Source organism: Fusarium fujikuroi, chromosome FFUJ_chr05 (assembly GCF_900079805.1).
Source record: "Fusarium fujikuroi IMI 58289 draft genome, chromosome FFUJ_chr05".
Lineage (NCBI taxonomy): Eukaryota > Fungi > Ascomycota > Sordariomycetes > Hypocreales > Nectriaceae > Fusarium > Fusarium fujikuroi.
In genome coordinates this window covers 1,943,095-1,961,918 of record NC_036626.1, presented here as the reverse complement: position 1 = coordinate 1,961,918, position 18,824 = coordinate 1,943,095, and the positions used below count along the sequence as shown (strand labels likewise).

Sequence of the window (18,824 nt, the reverse complement as noted above, 5' to 3'; positions counted from 1 at the left end):
AATGCAATGCACAAAAAACACAATTCGGCCAAAACGCTCGTTCCGCTATCGTTCCACTGCTGCCCCGATGCACCTGGTGACTTTGCTTTGGCCAGTCATGACTCGTTTCTGACAGCTTTGACTCATGCATTGCGGCCCGGACAAGTCTTCAGACCGTGTTGCCAGCATTGCCATGGGAGGCAATCAAGTGTTGGGTCCACGCGGCTCCGACAACTGGGTCAACTGGCAAAGAGGTCCGGCCGGATATATTGAGCGCATATAAACATGTCGCTGCTTCGACTGGCCCAACGTCGATAATGAGGTTTTAAAAAAGGTACAATCCAGAAGAAAGGAAGCAAGGCAGTCCTGATCGACAGCACTGATGCACCTCCACCAGATTGATGACATATGAAGAAGACATGATGCTGAGGCTGAGGTATCGCCCGGGGAATATCTGACCCCCATTTTATAGTCGTGTACATCTTGATAAATGTCGCATATCTCCGTATAACAAGTTCCGAGCCGAGGTTAGGCTGAATTAGAGAATGAGCTGCTTGAGGTTGCGTTGGATGATCATGTCCTGGACTGAGGCCATGGTGATTTTGAGCAGGTTCGTATCGGTAGCATTGGTGAAATGGCCATAAATCTCCTTCTCGGTGTTTCGGTTCAGAGCCTTAAACTTATCCAAGAAGTACTTGCTCGCCGCCTTATAGTCGTCCTTAGGTCCATGGTAATCGGTGAACCCGTGGTTCGTAATAGGGCTCTTGGGGAGCTTCTCCTTGAACAAATCCATCTTATTCAGGAAGAGGATCAGCGCTGATCTGGCAAACCAGTGGGAGTTGGCAATCGACTCCCAAAGCATGAGCGCCTCATTCATTTGGTTCTGTGCCGCTGTTAGCAGGGTATTCGTAGCTTCCTGTCTGGTGTCATTTGTTACCGACCCCATCCTTGTCCTCAACCAAGCACTGATCATAACCACTAATTGCGACCAAGAACAATAGGCAGTTGACATTTTCGAAGCAGTGAATCCACTTCTTTCGTTCTGAACGCTGGCCGCCAACATCAAACATTCGGTAGGTTAGTTGGCCGAGGTCGAAGATGGTCTCTGTGATACCAGTAGTTCGTAATCGCGATCGGAGAAGATCCTGATCATCAGGTACATAGTCCTCTCCCCAGAGTCTGTCGATGTCCTCGATGAAGCTTTGGGACATGTTAGCGCCAAGAATTTCATGTCATGCCATTATACAACACGTACTAGGTCAGGTTGTCGTGCAACGCATATTCGTTGCCCATCCCAATGGCTGCTCGAACACCATTGTCTACCCACAGGGCTTTGATAGGCTCGAGATAGTCGGCAGGCATTGGGTCGTGAGGGCTAATTTCGTGGTCGACAAGTATGTGGGCCATATGTTTCTGTAGCATCTGTTAGTAATTGGACATGTCTCACTATACCGGCTCACTCAAAATTCTCGTCGGAATAGTGGCTTCGGCAGTCTTAGTGGGGAGAAGAGTTTGCCTTACCTCGTTGTCGGGGTTATCGAATTGGAGATCGTGCTCATTCATTGCCTCGGCAATAACTTTGAAAGACTGAACAATGTTGCTAAAGATGACGGGCTTCCATTCCAGCTTCTCGTTTTTGCTGAAGCCTTGAGAATAAATGAGCTTCATCTGCTTGAGGACAGTTGACTTTCCAGATTCTCCAGCACCTGTTGAACGCGCATGGCGTGTCAGCCTTATTTGTGCGAAAGCGCGGCCAGATCATTCCTACCTAGCAAGAGGAGCTTGACCTCCTTGGATAGCCTCTTCTCATCCTGGCGAAGCTGCTTGTCGATATCACGAGATCGCGCAAGACCGCGATCACCCTTATCCCGACTTCCAAAGCACATTATGGGGGTTTGAGGTGGAATTGTGGCGTAAGGTGAGGTTGATTGGGAGTAGGTAGATATGCAAGACAGTCGAAAATGGATGCCGTCTCGCGTAGGAATCGGAAACTCGGTTCGGCTGTCGCAAGCGAGCAGAGTGAGACAGACCAAACAGAAGCCGAAGTAAGAGATTTGAGGATCGATCAAGGTCAATGCTGTTACAAGAGCATGAGGCGAGCCGGCAGACGAAGTCGCGAAAACGTCCAAAAACTCGGGGTTTCAGCTATGTATTCGATAGAAGAATCGGTCTGGGTGGTGCTAGTGAAGAAGTCTCGACGGGACCAGTGTAAGTGCCAAAACCAAGTGTCTCGATAGCAGAGCGATCCGTTTCCAGTTGCCTCAGGAGAAGTGCCTCGATTTAAGTTGCCTATGTTGGATGAGGAGGGGGGATAGAGTCGATCGAGCTGGATAGGCGAAGGGACTGTAGATAGAGCGGACCAACCAAGCAAGGCCAGAGAGTATTTCTGAGACAGGGAAGAAGAAGAAGTAGAAGAAGAGAAGAGACGAGTCATCTAACGTTAGTTATTAATTAACAACAACATCCATGACAGGGCGCGACATGGGCGGGCATGGGGATGGGGATGGGCGAAAGAAGAAAAAAAGAGGCTAACTTAAATGGAACCTGAGGTCGCTGTACGATTTATGACGGGATGAGCCTTTGGGGGCAGGGCAGTCACTGAATGGAACGGCACAGTGGGCAGGAACAGGCTTCCTGGCCGGGGGGGGGGGGGGGCTCCCGCTGTTAGTTCCTCGTCGCAAAGTGCAGGGTCTCGATACCCAACTTTTTGTTCTGTGGTAGCGAGCTGTACTTGGGCTTACAGCCAGGTCAGCTCCATATTTTAGTGGCCGGGAGCCTACCTAAGCCCAGCACCCGACCTTGACTGAAAGTCTGAAATGGGGCACCTGGCGTGAGAGTGGATCGTTGGGCGGCGGAGAGAAGCTGCTGCACCAATAGAATCCGTGCTTTTAAACGATGCCGTTCCCGGCGATACTAAGGTACTGTACGGATAGCTTCTTGGGTTCACTCAAGGTATTCGATAGTTATCCAACAGAGAAGCCAAACAGTCGCAGAAATATAGGTAGGTACCAAAATGGTACGTCGCAGGTCGTGACAGGTCCTGGCCTTGTCGTTCCCAGGTTTATCCCCGTTCCCGGCACCCGACTAGGTCGCCCAAAAAGCCCCTTGAAACACCACGTCCTCTTTGGTGGTTGAGATGTTGAAAAGCTGATTGTGAAATGTTGATGTGGTCCTCTTTTCTTTTTCTTTTCTTTCTCTTTTTCTTTCTTTTGCCTCAACCTCCAGCTGCAATACGACTCTGGGAGACATCCCGCAGGCTAGAAACCTCCACTTGACCACGGCAGATAAGTACCTACTCACCGAGGTGCTGTACTCTATGTACCTGTGCACCTCTCCAGTGCAATAGAGGTAAAATTATGCTCCAAAAGTCTGTGAATACCCCACCCTATAGTAACTTAATCCATTTAATAGAAATATCTTTACTTATATATATTTAATTTAATTTAAATTTAATAATAATAAAAAGTATATTATTTTAAAGCCTTAATTTTTCTATTTAATATTTTATATACTATCTCTAGGTATAAATATAGGCATTAAGTTAGTAAGGAAGTAAGTTAATTAAATAGTTAATTTACTATAGTGTAATTACTGCCTATATTAACTTAATATATTTAATTAACTTTACTTTATTAACTTTATTGTTTTTTAGGAGGTTTAATTAAGGAAATATTTTATAGATATTTAACTTTAATTGCTTTTAAATATGCTTAATTAGGTTAAGATTAAGACTATAAGTAGGCCAGTTAATCTAGAAAATGCTATTTTCTAATAGCTAGTTTATTATAGCTTTTAATATATATATATAAGTATTATTTTATTAAAAATGGCAAAAACCAGTTTAAATAGAAAGTAAACCTTCCTTTAAAGCCTATATATAACTTATAGAAATATATCCTTTTCTTTATGCAGTTTAATTACAGATTATAATAATAATATTAAATTTATTGCCTTTTTAAATTACTTTTTAAACTATAATAGATAATTATAACTTTCTATAAACTATTATATTAATTAATTTCTTTATAAACTTCTTATAAAGCTTTTAAAATACTTAACTTTATTTATAATTAGGTTATAATTAAACTAATAATTTATTACTAAAAATAGTCTAAAGGTACTAAAAGTTAAGTAAAAGATTCTTAAGTAGTATTTATTTATAAACTTTAAAATAATATACTTTTAGTAATTTTTTAATATCTTCCCTTTAAGCTTAATATTAAGAAAGCTATTAAGAAGTGGTTTTTCTAAATAGCAGTATTTACTATATAGCCCTCTATTTATAACTATAATAATACCTAATAACTTAATATATTATTATTTATAAGATTTTACTACCTAAATAATTAACTAGTAATTTATATATAATCCTATAGTTATATTTAAATATAATTAATATATATTAAATTTATTAAATTATAAGTTTCTTAAGATACCTAAAATAACTCTTTTTATTTAAGGTTTAGTAAGTTTTCTAGTATTAAAAGATATTAAAGATTATAGCTAGTAAATATTTAGCCTTAATTGCAATATTTTAATATAACTTCCTGCTTTTTATAGCCTAAATAATAAGAGCTTTTATAATATCTATTTTTTTATAATATCTTTTATTGAAGTTATAGATATTTAAAGAAATTAGTTAAGTTAACTTTTATAGTGGTAGATAACTGGTTGGCAGGGCAGCGTTTATAGACTTTTAGAGCATAATTTTACTGTGAACAATCTAGTTCGGTTGAACCCCGCCCCCCCCCCCCCCTCCCGCGAATCAGAAGCAACAGATGATGCGTCGCTTGTCGATTCTCAATAACTAGGTACCTAACGAACCCCATCTACCACGAGGTGTGGGTGGGTGCCGTGACATGCAATGCCATGCAGTACCATGCAGTGGCCACATGCCGGTGCTGCCGCTTCAAGGTCAAAGCTGAACATGAAGCTCACGATTACGATAAGAATTGCTTCATGGTCTGGTCTGTGTCTTGACTACTGTGGATTTATATGCACATGGTAGGAGCCCGTACTTAAACTTGCCATGTGGTTCTTGTTTAAAGTCAGCCTGTTCTAGACACTCTTGATACATAGCTCGGCGACTGATGGCCGCCACTGACACTGACTCAAGCCCTAAAAACGCCCATCAGCCATGATCGGCATGACTCTCTCTCGATGAATCAACCGTTCCCTGACCTGCCCGGCCCTGCAACTTGCTTCCAAAGACGACAAAGCCAGGTAGGTTACCGATGATGAATGATTCAACCCCTTCCATGGCCCCTGGCGTGCCTGACTCTCATCCAAGTCTCTCATGCGGGAGAGAAAAAAACCGACTTCAGAGCCGTACCAAGAACACATACCGTCCCTCCCGCCTGAAAATTTCCGGTTTGCTCTTCGAAACATCGGCACTAACTTGTCTTGGATAGTTCTCTGGTGGTTGCGGCAATGGTGGACCCATGGATGTCTATACAGACCGTCGTCATGTCCACTGCTAGGCTCGATCCGTCACCACTGCTGAAGAATTTTGACCCTGATAGGCGCTACTGCATCAGGGAGAAACCTCCGGAGACACTAATTATCACCATCTGCCCATTGTGGTTTGAGCTTGAGCTCGATTATGAGCTTCGATTGAGAAGAGAGACAACTTGGGCTCTGATGGAGCACACTTTCTCAGCTCACCACTAAACCCTCTTCTCATTGGCTTCCACGGCAAAGAATAAGTATACAACCCTGATCCTTGCTCGGCTTGCAGGAGTTCGAGTTCCTGTTGCGAGAAGCCAGGTTCAGTTCCTTTCGCTAGCTGCGCCTCCACTCATCTCCGTCGACGGTTGCAGGGACTATGTATTCGCTTTTCCCGTTCCCCATCAAATAATAGGGGAATTCTTCTTCTTCTGCCCATGCGACGCCAAAACATATGATATGATGCACATATCACTTTACTAGTAGCGGTTCGTCTTGTAGGGCTAATAAAACCGATAGCTAAGGTAGTTGGTCTATTTCAGCCTCCGTATTGTCCTCGCAAGCCTCAACGTAAATAGCAAAACTAAACTCTGGGCACGTAGAATAAGCAATGGGTCTGCATACTGTACTGTAGCTTGTGACTAGTCAACCCTCTCGAGAACCTACGTCCTCAATATTGAGCCCGACCAAGGAGGCCATAACGACATATCACCTCAACCAAATCCAACCGCTAGAGAATATATGTAGGTTGATAGACGATCAGGTGCAACCAACTGCATCAAATATCAGCACTAGAACAAGAATTCGGAAACGGCATCTAAAGAGGAATAGATGCTCTCATACTGAATCCACTGCCGTGTGTTTGAGCGAAACTCCTTGACCTCGGGCAACCTAAAGGACGACTCTTGCTTGGCCTTGCAAAAGCTCTGACCATGTTGCATTGAAGTATCCCATTCCCGACGAAGATCAGCGTCGTCTGATTGCGTTTCAATGATCGATACTGGAGGATGGCAGGAAAACAGGAGCAATGCAGCCGCTCTGGTCTGGCTCTTTTGACATGTCCCGTTTGAGCAATCAGTCAGGAGAAGGGCTAACTAAAGGGATAACAACAAGGATCGTTCTCGGATACGGAGCTTCCGAGAGGTCAACATAACGGCGGCATTGGCCTCGGTCTTTCAACCCAATACAATACCAGACACCAAATAGATATCGGCAATTAGTTATTCATTAATTCTCAAGAACACTTCAACGCTGCGCCAGTGGCCCACCTTTGATCTTCATAACTCTACTGTTGATATACTCAAGCGAGATCTCATATGAATAAATGAAAGCTTAATACTCTAACTATCTCGATTATCTACATGCACCGTTGAATAGAAGCACGACCGAGCTAGTTAGATCGCGTCTAGTTACCCTGCATAACCTTATTTGTACCGTAATATCATCACATTTACAGTTTGTGTATCACTAAAGTGACATCTTCTCCCGCTGCACTCAGCACGACGTTGACACTCTGTGATGACAATGCCATGGATGCCTGATGGGGTAGACTACAGTCTATAGTCTACAGGAGCCTTTAACAACCGTTAGAAAACCATACACAAACTGTAAATATAGGCATGACATACACCACGGTGTCGCAAACCAATGACCTTATCGGCCAGTTCACACTGGGAACCGGTCAGTAGCTTTTGCTGTCCTGCAAGTATTGATCATTAGTAGGCTGGTATAGTTCCTGTAGTGCGTTTCAAGAAATATCCCAAGTCATCGGATTCGTGACAGTCTCACGATCTTGTCGAGTCTGTAGCCACATCCAGTCGAGCCCTTTCCGTCGACGTGATCAAACTTTTCCGGACACAAGCCACTAGCCAACTCTATGACAGCTTTACACCCACACCTACCGCAGTTATGAACTCACAAAATCGTGTTGAATTCCCGACATCGACTCTCCCAGAGACCCAGAGACCGCCTGAAACCGGCCGAAGCTGTGTCAGTGCTACCGAGTTAGGACATATTCGCCGTGCAATGGATGACTATGATCAAGGTATATGAGCACTCTAATAGACTCGCTTGGTAGCTGTGGCCCCCGAAGTCACTACGAGGCCTTAGACAACGATATTGCTGTCGTACTTGCGATGAATTGCTCAAGTCGAATGCCACTGACACGGATCTCCTAAGGTGCTGAGTGGTCTTGGCCACCCATGATAGTCGATTGGTGAATACCAACAGAGGCCTTGTTGAGCGGAACCTCCAGAAAACTCCTGTGCTGGCCATCGACTTGACCGCTCTGGCATGTGCATCAAACTCATCTCCACCTAAGAGCGGACGATTGTTATGTATAGCCAGGACCTTTGACTCATTCTTTACCTTCAAAAGGGACCAGAACCGAGTCAAATTCTAGGCGGCCAGGAGCATGACAGGTTCAACAAAATACTGATCTCAGGGATCACTTGCGCAAATGTATGCCTTTCTGGGATTATTCTGCAGCTACCACAGTTATAGCGCAGGTGAAAGTGAAACAGAAATTGTGTTATTAACATCATGGCTTGTGGTTGAGAGGCCAGCAGGCGAAACGTCTCATCATAGTTCATGCATTAAAATGGCTGACACAGCTTGAGTATGCCTACTGCAGCAATTCAAACATCTTGAAGTTTACACAAGTATCAAATATATTCAACATCTTACGTGCACTACCGCTGACCGGAGCTTCTAAGCTGTCTTTTGTCGGACTCTGGCCCTAGTATGACATTTATCAGTTATCGAGGAGTGTAACATATCCACATCCTCCACGAATGTGACACTCTTCACACACTGGCATCGACCGTTCTCGGTACCTTGCGGAGGCTGATTTAATACTTGATTTCATATACCTCATAACCATAAAAGGAGCATTATGACATATCTAAGCTGGGGGATCTAACAGAAGTGGTATCTAGGTATCAAAGCCCATAAACATCCCATCCCACATAATAGCGGTGTATGTTCCAGGCCGCAAGTTCGGTTCTTCACGAACCAGACACGATGAAGAAAAGAATCTATCCCAAGAGAACCCCCCCCCCCCCCCCCCAATCTAACGCCGTTTCCCATCTAACGAATGCCGAACAATCCAATCCTCCCAGCTAGGACCCTTGGGCACTTACTGGTGGACAAGCATGCACCCACGTACGTAGTGATGATTTTGGATCCACCACCTAGGTTTGCTACGTCAAACTCCGGTTCAACTTGCAGAAATCAGAGATACAATGTAGGTGTGGCACTTGCATCAGTTGCTCGTAGTGCAACACACAATCGACTGACGAACATCCCCATCTAGTACCACGTGTTCCTCGGATCTAGGTTGTAGAGAATTCTACAATTCTGATTTTGACACATTTTTGTACGATTGAGAGTTTTGAACCTAGGTCCATCTGGGCCAGTGACGTAGTGATACTGACCGAAGAAACGCCACTGACGGGGGTCGGCGAGAGAGTAGACTTCGTCACCCCAATGCCCTTGATAATGGAACCAAGATGTCGGTGCGTGAGGGTTTGATGCCGCGGGGACAAGACTCAGCGGTTCGTGTTGTTCGTCCGATTCATGATTGCCCTCTTTCGTATAGTCGTAATGGTATGCGTAATTGTTAAGAGAGGGGTCCCAGAGAGGTCCCTTATCCGTAACATCCTTGAGAAGCTTGAATGGCAGGATGTAAGCATGGTTTCCTGGTAGCGCGTACATTGCGTGGGAGCCCACAGCCGAATAGATGACGGGTCTGCCACCGCGCTTTTCGACAGCTTCGAATGCGTACGCCTGCCCACCCTCATGCTCTGAGAAAAAGACACCACGGGGAATGCCGTGCTCGAAGCGCATCATGCAGTGCTCCCAGTCACCCACATGGTTACCGAACCGAATGTTCAGGACAGTTTGGCCGAGGTTGTAGGAGTAGAAGAAGAACCAGAAGGCGTCAACAATGCCCGACCCCTTGTCAACCACAACAAGCACTGCAGGAGCTGCTGAGTAGCCATTGGCATCCGGTTTGTGACTGTTGGGCTCCGAACGACGACGGTTCTGAAATTTTCGATTTCTAGGGTCAGAAATCTTGTGGACAGGCCGTGTTTTGTCGACATCATACCAGGTGCTGGGCTCCCGGGCCTCGGGTTTCCCTCCAGGATTTCCTACCGGTATATCGCCGTTTTCGCCATCGTCTTTGTCGTCAGGAAACGGCTTGGGAACATTGTAATGGCTGTGCAGCCAACTGGGACGAGACTCGACATCGTCATCACTTCGGAGAGTGATCTTGCCAGAATACTTATTCAGCTCGTGCAAGTTGTGAAGCGTCCACTTCTTAGTCGAGTTAATAGGCTCATCATCGGCGTAGGCAGTCATATGTTCTACGTGCTGACGCATGTCCGAGGGCCAAAACTCTTCCCCAGAGTAGAGGTGAACTAACGGCGCATACTTTGTAACATAGTCGGGGATATCGCGGAGGACCCTGCGTCGTTGATTGATATCTCTCTTGTGATCCAGACGGGGAATCTCATCAGGCTCCCAGGCAAGAGAGCGACGCTTGAGCTCTCCCCATTCTGGCTCTTCGTCCTCATTATTCCCACGAGAGGCAGGATCACTGCGCAAGTGATGTAGTCCGCACAGACTAATCCAGCGACAGGCCTGACGATCCAGAAAGTACGGGCTGCTGTTTACCCATCGTCGATCTCTGGCGCGCCGCTCAGGGCCTTTCGTGGTTGGGTCTAGTATACGGGGAAGCAGCCATGCGCCAAAGGAGATAAGCAGCATGAAAGAGAGTAATATGGTGAAGCGGCGTAACCAAATCATGGCTGTAGCGATAAAGGACTGCAAGAGCCCATGGAAATGGGCGTAGCTTGCGCAGCAATTGAAGTTGAAGAGACTCGATTTCGAAGACCGACGACAAGCCGGGGGAGTATCGAGGTAGGGCCAGGAAGACGAATGGGACTGGATAGGCCGGCTATATGAGCATCACGAACGAACGAGAGAAGTACGACACCGCTCGCGGGATGTCGTTGAGAAGAAGAGTTAGGCCAGGCTAGGGTAAAGGGTGGACAAAGAGTAGAATAGAAGGAAACGAAGTCAAAGCCTCCTGCTAAGTCGACAGAATAAAAGAAGCGCGCGCCATAGGTAGTCTAGAACGGGATACTTTTTGGTCGCTGCATAGTTGACGGCAGGGCAAGGGTGTCGATTGGCGGCGGAGTGTTGTGAGACGTAACCGGTGGAGGGTGGTGGGGATGCAGGTACAGATACATTGCACTCTAGGAAATGGAAATGGAGCTGCAGTAGGTAAACGGTATGCATTTGCAGGCTTGTAAGAGTGTGCTTGATAACGTTCTTCTTCTGGCGCATCTGGTGATAGATGGCTAGTCAAGGTATGGTTTGGGCTTTGGGGATGAGTACGAATACGTCAAGTCAGTCTGGGGTAGATGGAAAGCGGATATGTCCATTTACGGATATTCTGTGCCAAGATCTCTTGCTCAGCCTCAAGTGGAAGTGGAAGTGTCTGGCTACTAAGTAGGTGCAGAACTGCCGATACATAGTGAGAAGTATACCATAGATTTAGATTTTGTTCGTAAACTCTCTTCACCAACGCTTCACTCCTGCGTCGGATCCGTTGCGGCAAATAAGAAACGACATCACAGCCCTGCCCGGACTGTTCCTTGATCGTGTTTTAGCGCAAGGACCCCTCGTTTTGCGCAACATGGACAGGACTAGCAGGATTCCCCTCTTGCTTGCCTCCAAGATTCATTTGCAACCCTGGTTTGCAGTTCTGGAATTGGCCGGTTGGCTCAAAGATCGTGTAATGGATACGTTCAAACCCGCCCTATTTCCCATTCAGCATAAAGTATCTACCACTTACGGAGTACTGACCGCCAAAAGACTAGTAATTCAGCCAGAGTGACCAGGGTATGCTGGGTATGCTTACAGTACTTACCTACAGTCCCGAGTACGACACACTCAGCTGTCGTTACCATGATCCATATAAGAAAGACAACTGGATCTTGTTCACCGTCAGAATAAACATTCCCCAACGGATGTGCATCTGCGGCAAAGAATATATAAACGTGCGAGAGATGTGGGGGAACTGGTGCTGGGTGACACGATCAATCTTGTGTCTACGAGTCACAGTACTTCAATGTACTAAGTGAATGACTTGTGTGTCGGTTTTGGAGTAACAGATGCGAAAATTAACGGTACTAAAGGTAGACTCATGATCACTCATCAATTCACAAGGTCGCGGCACGAGTGTTGCGTTATCGATCATGGCAGTTTCATATGCACTCATAGCCTCGATCGTACAAAGGAGACTCCGAACCTCCAAATGCTTTCTTGCATAACGCAGCTGGCAGTATCATGTACGCGGACTTTCCTATGTTAGTTCTCACCCTAGATACATCGCGGAATCGTTGAATGACTGGATCGAGAAATCCCGTTCAACGAAAGATCTCTAGTTACCCAACAATCACCAAAGCTATCACTGCCACATGGTTACAGGAACGTTATACGATGGGCCACCGTATTCGGAGTATCCGCCATTTGCATAGGGTAACTCCACGACCCATGAACCAATGACAGCTTGGTCGCAACCCTCGTGCAGTCTTCAAGCGTACCACATGTTAGCCTTGTAGCTTCGCTATGAACATGCTCACAACCTGCTTGATACGCAGTACAGAAGTGTAGGGTATATGAAGCCTTGTTATTATTTGTTGGCGACAATTCACCACGGGTATCATAATCTCATGCGCTAAATGTCAACTAGATGCTTCTGGCGTTCAACTACTGCCGTCATTCAATCTGCCATTGTCATGTCCTCCTCATCACCGTCCTCTTCTTCATCATCCGTATCATCCTCATCGTCAGAATGATCCATGTATTCATCAGCTCTCCCATGCAGTTCATTCCATCTGCTTGGAGTGGGAGTTGACATATTCCCTTCATGCACGGTACTTTCCAGATCTCTAGTTGCCGATGTAGTAGGAGCCGTTGAGCCTCGTCCACGAACAACCCCGGGTCGAAGTCGGGGACGACCGCCCCTACGCCCACTTGCACGTCGTCTCTCGCGTTTTGGAATGACTTCCTCTCCATCCTCATTGAGTAATCTTCTTCTTCGCCTAGGTTTGTAGTCAGGGTCTCGGTTGTCTTTGAAGTCCTGACCCTCGCCGTCTTTAGCCCATACGGTGACCTGATCCTTCTCCTTGTTCCTCTTCTTGATCGCCATCAAGTTTTCTAGGAACCGTGTCTGTTCAGCTCTTTCTCCTGACCTGTCTTTTCCAACGGGAATTCGGATGTTCCATTCCTCCCTAATAGCGGCTAATGGATCCTCTCTAATAATTTTTGGCTTGACAATAGTCTCTTTGGTGGCGATTCTCGACGCACATGCGCCGAGAAAATCAATATTTCCATCTAGATGGCGCAGAACGGGGAGGGGACGATCGCTGTCGCGTGTCGCAAAGATAGCTTCGGTGCCAATGACTTCCGCCCACGACCCCTCGAATGTGCGTCCTTTGTATGAGATGACCGGTCTTTCTGAATGTAGCTCAAGAATCTGGATACTTTCATTCTCACCACGTGTCTTATCCACATCGTCTCTTGTGTCGTCCTCTGGCTCGCCTCTGTCGACAGCTTTGCCTTTATCTTTGTCATTGCTTAGCGCCGGATCGATTTCAGGTTCGTCGTCATCAGCCTCTCGTTCTGGGAGTGGCTCATTGTCATTATCGTCATCATTATCATCCCCAGCATGAACACCTCTCAAACTCGGATTGTGATCGAGCCAGGTTTTGTAATACCCGCCGCGGCTGTGGTGAGGCGCTCTTGGCTGTCGGTCCTTAAATTCTGGAAATGAAAGATCGACAGTCAAATAGTATGTCTTTGACAAGAAGTCAGCTGGCTGCGCATGGTAGGCATCCTGAGACCAAGGTGTAACAGTACCTCTGTTTCGGTAGTTGAGTATTCGTACTCCCATTCTTCTTGTTCGTCCTTTTCAAGCTGTTCCTCAATGTTGACAATTGCTGCCTTATCTGCCAGTCTTGCCTCGTCCAGCGAAGCCATTGTGTGCTCAGAGAATTGGCAGGGAAAGCCACTAGATGCTCAAGAAAGAGAAAGAGAACAGATAGAATGCTGTACTCGTAACTTGGTCGTGACCATAGAGAAAAGAGAAAGAGAAATGAAACATAGGGAGGCAGGTAGGCCTGAAGGGTTAAGTTCAAAAAGCCAAATACCTATAGTACCTAAGCTTTGTTGATAAACTTGACGAACTGCAAATATGGATGCAGTCGCGAAACTTTAGCTTCCATGTGGTAAAGGTACTTGCCAATTGGGGGATGTCCAGGGTCTTGAAGTCGGTCAAAGGCGGCACTTTCTCAAAAGTCCAGAATTACAGGGATCAGGCGGGGCAGTTTCTGTGACTCGCGATTGCCCCGCTGCCGCTGTTACAACATTTCAATGAGTCTCATGGGATTTGAACAGTCACACTTATCTTGACGACTTCAAACACCTCTGGACTCGATATAGAGTTAGCTATCGCTGCAATTATCCGGTCTTACATCGTGTTATATCAGTCACGATTCATCTCTTCCAAGCAGCACATTTGGTCTTATACATTCTATCTTTTTCATATATTTACTATCATATCCAGGGGACAATGCCCACCGTTCACCTGTTGGACTATGTCGCTGGCAACATCAGGAGCCTGGTAAATGCCATTGAGAAGTCTGGCTACGAAGTAGAATGGGTCAGATCACCGGAAGACGTTCCAAAGGCAGAGGTTTGTTGATACTTCCTTCAATGTTTTGTCCACCATGACTGATGCGCCTTTAGAAACTCATCCTCCCCGGTGTCGGCCACTTTGGTCATTGTCTGTCCCAACTGTCCCAAGCTGGCTATCTTGAGCCAGTTCGAAAGCACATTGCTGATGGAAAGCCGTTCTTCGCGGTATGTGTCGGCTTACAAGCCCTATTTGAGGGTTCTGTAGAGGACCCCGACGTCCCCGGCCTCGGAGTCGTTCCAGCTTCCTTGGATCGTTTTGAAGACTCAAGTAAATCTGTCCCCCACATCGGTTGGAACAATGCTTTCACAGCTGGACGAGCCATGTATGATCTTCAACCAGACTCCAAGTACTACTATGTTCACTCTTACAAGTGCCCCTACAAGCCGGGCGAGCTTGAGTCCCAAGGGTGGACTGTCGCTACTGGAACCTATGGTACCGAGACTTTTGTAGGCGCCATTGCGAAAGGAAACATTTTTGCAACCCAGTTTCACCCTGAAAAGTCTGGCACTGCAGGTTTAAAAACGATCCGGGCTTTCCTCACAGGTGAAGGTGCAAAGAATCTTGGTACCGTGGTTGACGAGGCTGTCGCCAATGCCCCGATCAGATTCGAGGACAGCTTAACACGGCGAGTCATTGCCTGTCTGGATGTGAGGACAAATGACCAGGGTGACTTGGTCGTTACAAAGGGTGATCAGTACGACGTTCGCGAGAAGGGTGATGACCGCAACGTGCGAAACCTCGGCAAGCCTGTCGAGATGGCTAAGAAATATTACGAATCCGGTGCCGACGAGGTGACTTTCCTCAACATCACTTCTTTCCGAGACTGCCCTGTTGCCGATCTCCCTATGCTCGAGATTCTTCGTCAAACGTCTCGCACCGTCTTTGTGCCCTTGACTATCGGCGGTGGCATTCGTGACACCATGGATACTGACGGCACAAAGGTCTCAGCCCTTGAGATCGCGAGCATGTATTTCAAGTCTGGCGCTGACAAGGTCTCAATCGGCTCCGACGCTGTTCTTGCTGCTGAAGAGTACTACTCTATAGGCCGCAAGCTCTTCGGCAATACTGCCATTGAACAGATCTCACGTGCCTATGGCAACCAAGCCGTCGTTGTGAGCGTTGATCCCAAGCGTGTCTATGTTCCCAAGCCTGATGCCACCCGTCACAACATCATAAAGACACAGTTCCCTGGTCCTAAGGGTGAGGAATACTGCTGGTACGCTTGCACAATCAAGGGTGGTCGTGAGACTCGTGACATGGATGTTGTCGAGCTTGCCCAAGCCGTTGAGGCAATGGGAGCCGGAGAGATCCTTCTCAACTGCATTGATAAGGACGGTACCAATACTGGGTTTGACCACGAGCTCATCAACCAGGTGAAGAGAGCTATCAAGATCCCCGTCATTGCCTCCAGCGGTGCTGGTAACCCGGTTCATTTCGAGGAAGTCTTTGAGAAGACTGCTACGGATGCTGCTTTGGGGGCCGGTATGTTCCACCGCGGCGAGTACACCGTTAAACAGGTAAAGGACTACTTGAAGGAAAGGGGTCTCAAAGTAAGACAATTTGAGGAATGATCTTAGAGCCATCAATGATAGAACAAAACAACAGATAATAGACACTATTTGACTTGCACACAATTGCTTCAGTATTGTCTCAACTACCTAGCAGGTTTGTACGACCATGAAAGTCGTCGCCGTGAAAGATACAGAATGATACAAACACCTTTAAGCTCCTACAAAGTCCAAAGAAAATGAGAGATGCGCCAAAAGCCTTGGGGCCATCGAACTTTTTCTGCGACTCAACGCCTGATGCTACCAGATCTCTCCAAGAACAGCAGAGCAAATCGCCGAGTAAGCCTCCAGACGAAAACTTGGAAAACACTAACGAACGAAATATGACACAACGGAAACTAAGGAAATATATCCGCTCCCTAACTCCACAAAAGACAGGAAAGCGCTGATACCTATAGCTCCATACCCATCAGCATCCACTTCTTGCTCGTGACATCGAGACCTTGAGCCCAGTGGTCTAGAGTAACCATGTCGAAGCCAACCCACTGTAGACTCTTTGTCAAAGAGTGGACGTCGTCAGCAGGGATGCGTCTATCTATGCAAGTGACGATATGTGCACAGTCCAGAGGACCGTCAGCCAGTTCGATAAGTGCCATCAGACTACAAGGTATTTAGCAATTGGACAGAAGAATTGGAACCAGTTTTACTCACGCCTTTTTCAGGTCTCGGCCAAGTACGCCTTCGATATCGAAGAAGACAAAGAGAGATTTCTCCTCTCCGTCGTCAGCAACAAAGGCACGGAAGCTCGCTCCACCAGCATAGTCCCACATCTCCAGCCAAGCGGTAACATTGTAGGCAGGTAGCTTGTCATCAGAAACAGGCTTGAAGTGTTCAGGGAGCCGGTCATCGGACGGCGGCGTTGGTAAAAAAGCACCAGACAGGCCGGAGCCATTCATGGACGAATTCCTCTCACCGTGGAAAATCGTCTTCATGGACTCGCAAAAGAATCTCTCACATTCTTCCCTGATCGAAAGTGCTGCCCCCCCTCGTCGACCCAGGCGCCGGCCTGGGATCTCGCGCTTCTTGCTCTTGGGCAGAAGGGCGAGCTCGTTAGACGAGGTTAGTGCGGCGAGGGGGGGGCTTGTTGGAGGGGAGGGTAGTCCTGAGGAAGGGACCTCAGGAATACCACTCGGCCCCTGTAGTAGAGTTAGTACCATGATGAGGGTTTGGGTCTGAAAGGAGAGTAAATACCTGCAACCCCGGTAGTGCAGTAGTGGAGGCCCTTGAGGTTGGCGGCAGAGTCGACGAGGTAGCAAGAGGCAAGGACGTTGACCTTCTGGGCAGCGGCCTCGCCGTAATTACTACTGTAATTCAAATTCTGATTATTCATTGGCGCCATTTCTGATGATGATTTCGAGTTATCGACTAGAGTTGATATAGGTCGGTAAGGGTCGAGGATGTTGATCGGCAGAAGTTGATTGATAGCGTGTCGTGAGATGACTCTTCAGACCAGCGGTTTGGAAATCCTTTCAAAAGAACTTGTGTGTTGGTTGTGTCGAGGCGAATGTGGAGGAACAAGCTGTGGAGACGTGCGAAGAAGTTTGCGACGGTGTCTTGAGTAATTCGTGGAGAATGTCTTGGATGCGTTGTATGTGTGTAGATGTAAGCCTAAGATCTCTGGTGTTTGGGCAGCGGTAAGGTTAAGTAAGAACGAGGAAGGAGAGGAACCCAGGAATTTGGTGACTTCGGGGCGGTCGGGGCGGAAGGAACAGTGCGTTTCGGGTGGACCCCTCACCTGAGGCTCTGGAATTTTGTGCACACCTCAGGCAGTTGACGGTCCACAGTCCACACCTCAGTGGAGGAAACCTTAGTACTACCTAAGGGATTGCCACAACCTACCTATAGGTACTAGGTATCTACCAGGTTGCAGCCGGGGTAACAACTCCTGGCCAAGTACAGTGCGACTACCTTATCTTGGCAACCACTGATGTGAGATAAGCTGAGGCCAACCAAACTCAAGAAATGGGTAGAAACAGTATGCGATGCCCGTTGATATCGTCATTTTGTATCACATAATTAGACTCTGTAGATTCGCTGCCAAACGTACCGACTCACATGGGTAGCAAGTTCATGATAACGATCATTTTGATTATTCTCAAGCCATTCTTTGCAAATATGAATCATCTCAGCAACATAAGCATTGTCTCTACTTGGCGCACTGTCTCGCAACTAATGCGAACGCCTGCGTGGCACATGGCCTAGTTTACTGGTTGATAAACACCAACCAGTTGATGGTCGGAGGCCGAACTGTAAATTGTAACTGAGATGATATGTTCGTTTCTTTAGCAGAGAGAATATTCCGTGTTTAGTTATCTATGGCCACAAGTCTGATCCAGACAATAGTCCTGGAAGTGAGCTTGTCAGTGCGTTAAAATGTTCCAGCTCATGGATGCTGATTGTTACAGCAAGGAATCGGCCAGCTACCTTGAGGTACCTACCTTAGCTCAATAGGTACTTTTGAATCTCCTTGTCCAATGGGCCCATACCAGTAGTGAGGTAAGTTCCATTTCGCATGCCTAGGTACCCTTAGGTAGGTAGGTAGCATGACAAACTACTAAGGGAGGGTATGGCAGAAAACCTACCTGTAACAGAGTCAATTGTGATGATGACAATACGTAGACAGCGTTGAGATAATTTGGAACCATAGCACTTCTTTGATCGGTTTATTGAAGCAAGGCCTGCAAGGGTCTCGAGGCTTCTGACACTTGAGAGGCACCATACATATTCTTTTTGGTTACACAACGTTTCCAAGACTGTGCCACAGAGATCGTCGACTGTGTCAGCCACTCATGTCCGAAGAGTCTAGAATCCTCTGCAATCATCTCACAATACATAGTGACAAGGTAAGAGTTTCTTGAAGCGCTTACACAAAAACCTACTCGCCTCTATTTCGCATTTTACCGTACAGCAATCACTGTATTCGGTCTTGGATGCTGCCGCTGTGCCACAATTGTCAATAATAAAGACACATTGCGTGCTGACTTCGTCAAGAGTTGCATGATACGGGCTCCGCTACAGCTTCTTGTTTCCCACAAACCCAGTTTATTCTACTCTAAACATCC

General features: G+C 46.8%; 5 protein-coding genes; 1 reads left to right on the top strand and 4 right to left on the bottom strand.

The window, feature by feature from the left end:
- Positions 1 to 517: 517 nt before the first annotated feature.
- FFUJ_07379 (probable G protein alpha chain) lies at positions 518 to 1,865 on the bottom strand (the record flags this gene model as incomplete). XM_023577624.1 has 5 exons in its annotated part: positions 518 to 862; positions 921 to 1,179; positions 1,235 to 1,392; positions 1,501 to 1,685; positions 1,748 to 1,865. The coding sequence occupies 5 exons, from the start codon at positions 1,863 to 1,865 to the stop codon at positions 518 to 520; spliced, it is 1,065 nt and encodes a 354-aa protein (XP_023430665.1).
- Positions 1,866 to 8,733: 6,868 nt separating this feature from the next.
- On the bottom strand, positions 8,734 to 10,233 carry FFUJ_07378 (related to VPS62-Vacuolar Protein Sorting; the record flags this gene model as incomplete). Its single annotated transcript, XM_023577623.1, has 1 exon — positions 8,734 to 10,233. The coding sequence occupies one exon, from the start codon at positions 10,231 to 10,233 to the stop codon at positions 8,734 to 8,736; it is 1,500 nt and encodes a 499-aa protein (XP_023430664.1).
- A 1,984-nt stretch (positions 10,234 to 12,217) lies between these two features.
- FFUJ_07377 (uncharacterized protein) lies at positions 12,218 to 13,476 on the bottom strand (the record flags this gene model as incomplete). XM_023577622.1 has 2 exons in its annotated part: positions 12,218 to 13,294; positions 13,357 to 13,476. 2 exons carry the CDS (start codon positions 13,474 to 13,476, stop codon positions 12,218 to 12,220), a joined length of 1,197 nt encoding a protein of 398 aa, XP_023430663.1.
- A 592-nt stretch (positions 13,477 to 14,068) lies between these two features.
- FFUJ_07376 (probable bifunctional histidine biosynthesis protein hishf) lies at positions 14,069 to 15,765 on the top strand (the record flags this gene model as incomplete). XM_023577621.1 has 2 exons in its annotated part: positions 14,069 to 14,191; positions 14,245 to 15,765. 2 exons carry the CDS (start codon positions 14,069 to 14,071, stop codon positions 15,763 to 15,765), a joined length of 1,644 nt encoding a protein of 547 aa, XP_023430662.1.
- A 389-nt stretch (positions 15,766 to 16,154) lies between these two features.
- On the bottom strand, positions 16,155 to 17,101 carry FFUJ_07375 (probable ornithine decarboxylase antizyme; the record flags this gene model as incomplete). XM_023577620.1 has 3 exons in its annotated part: positions 16,155 to 16,362; positions 16,414 to 16,898; positions 16,961 to 17,101. The coding sequence occupies 3 exons, from the start codon at positions 17,099 to 17,101 to the stop codon at positions 16,155 to 16,157; spliced, it is 834 nt and encodes a 277-aa protein (XP_023430661.1).
- Between the last annotated feature and the right edge of the window lie 1,723 nt (positions 17,102 to 18,824).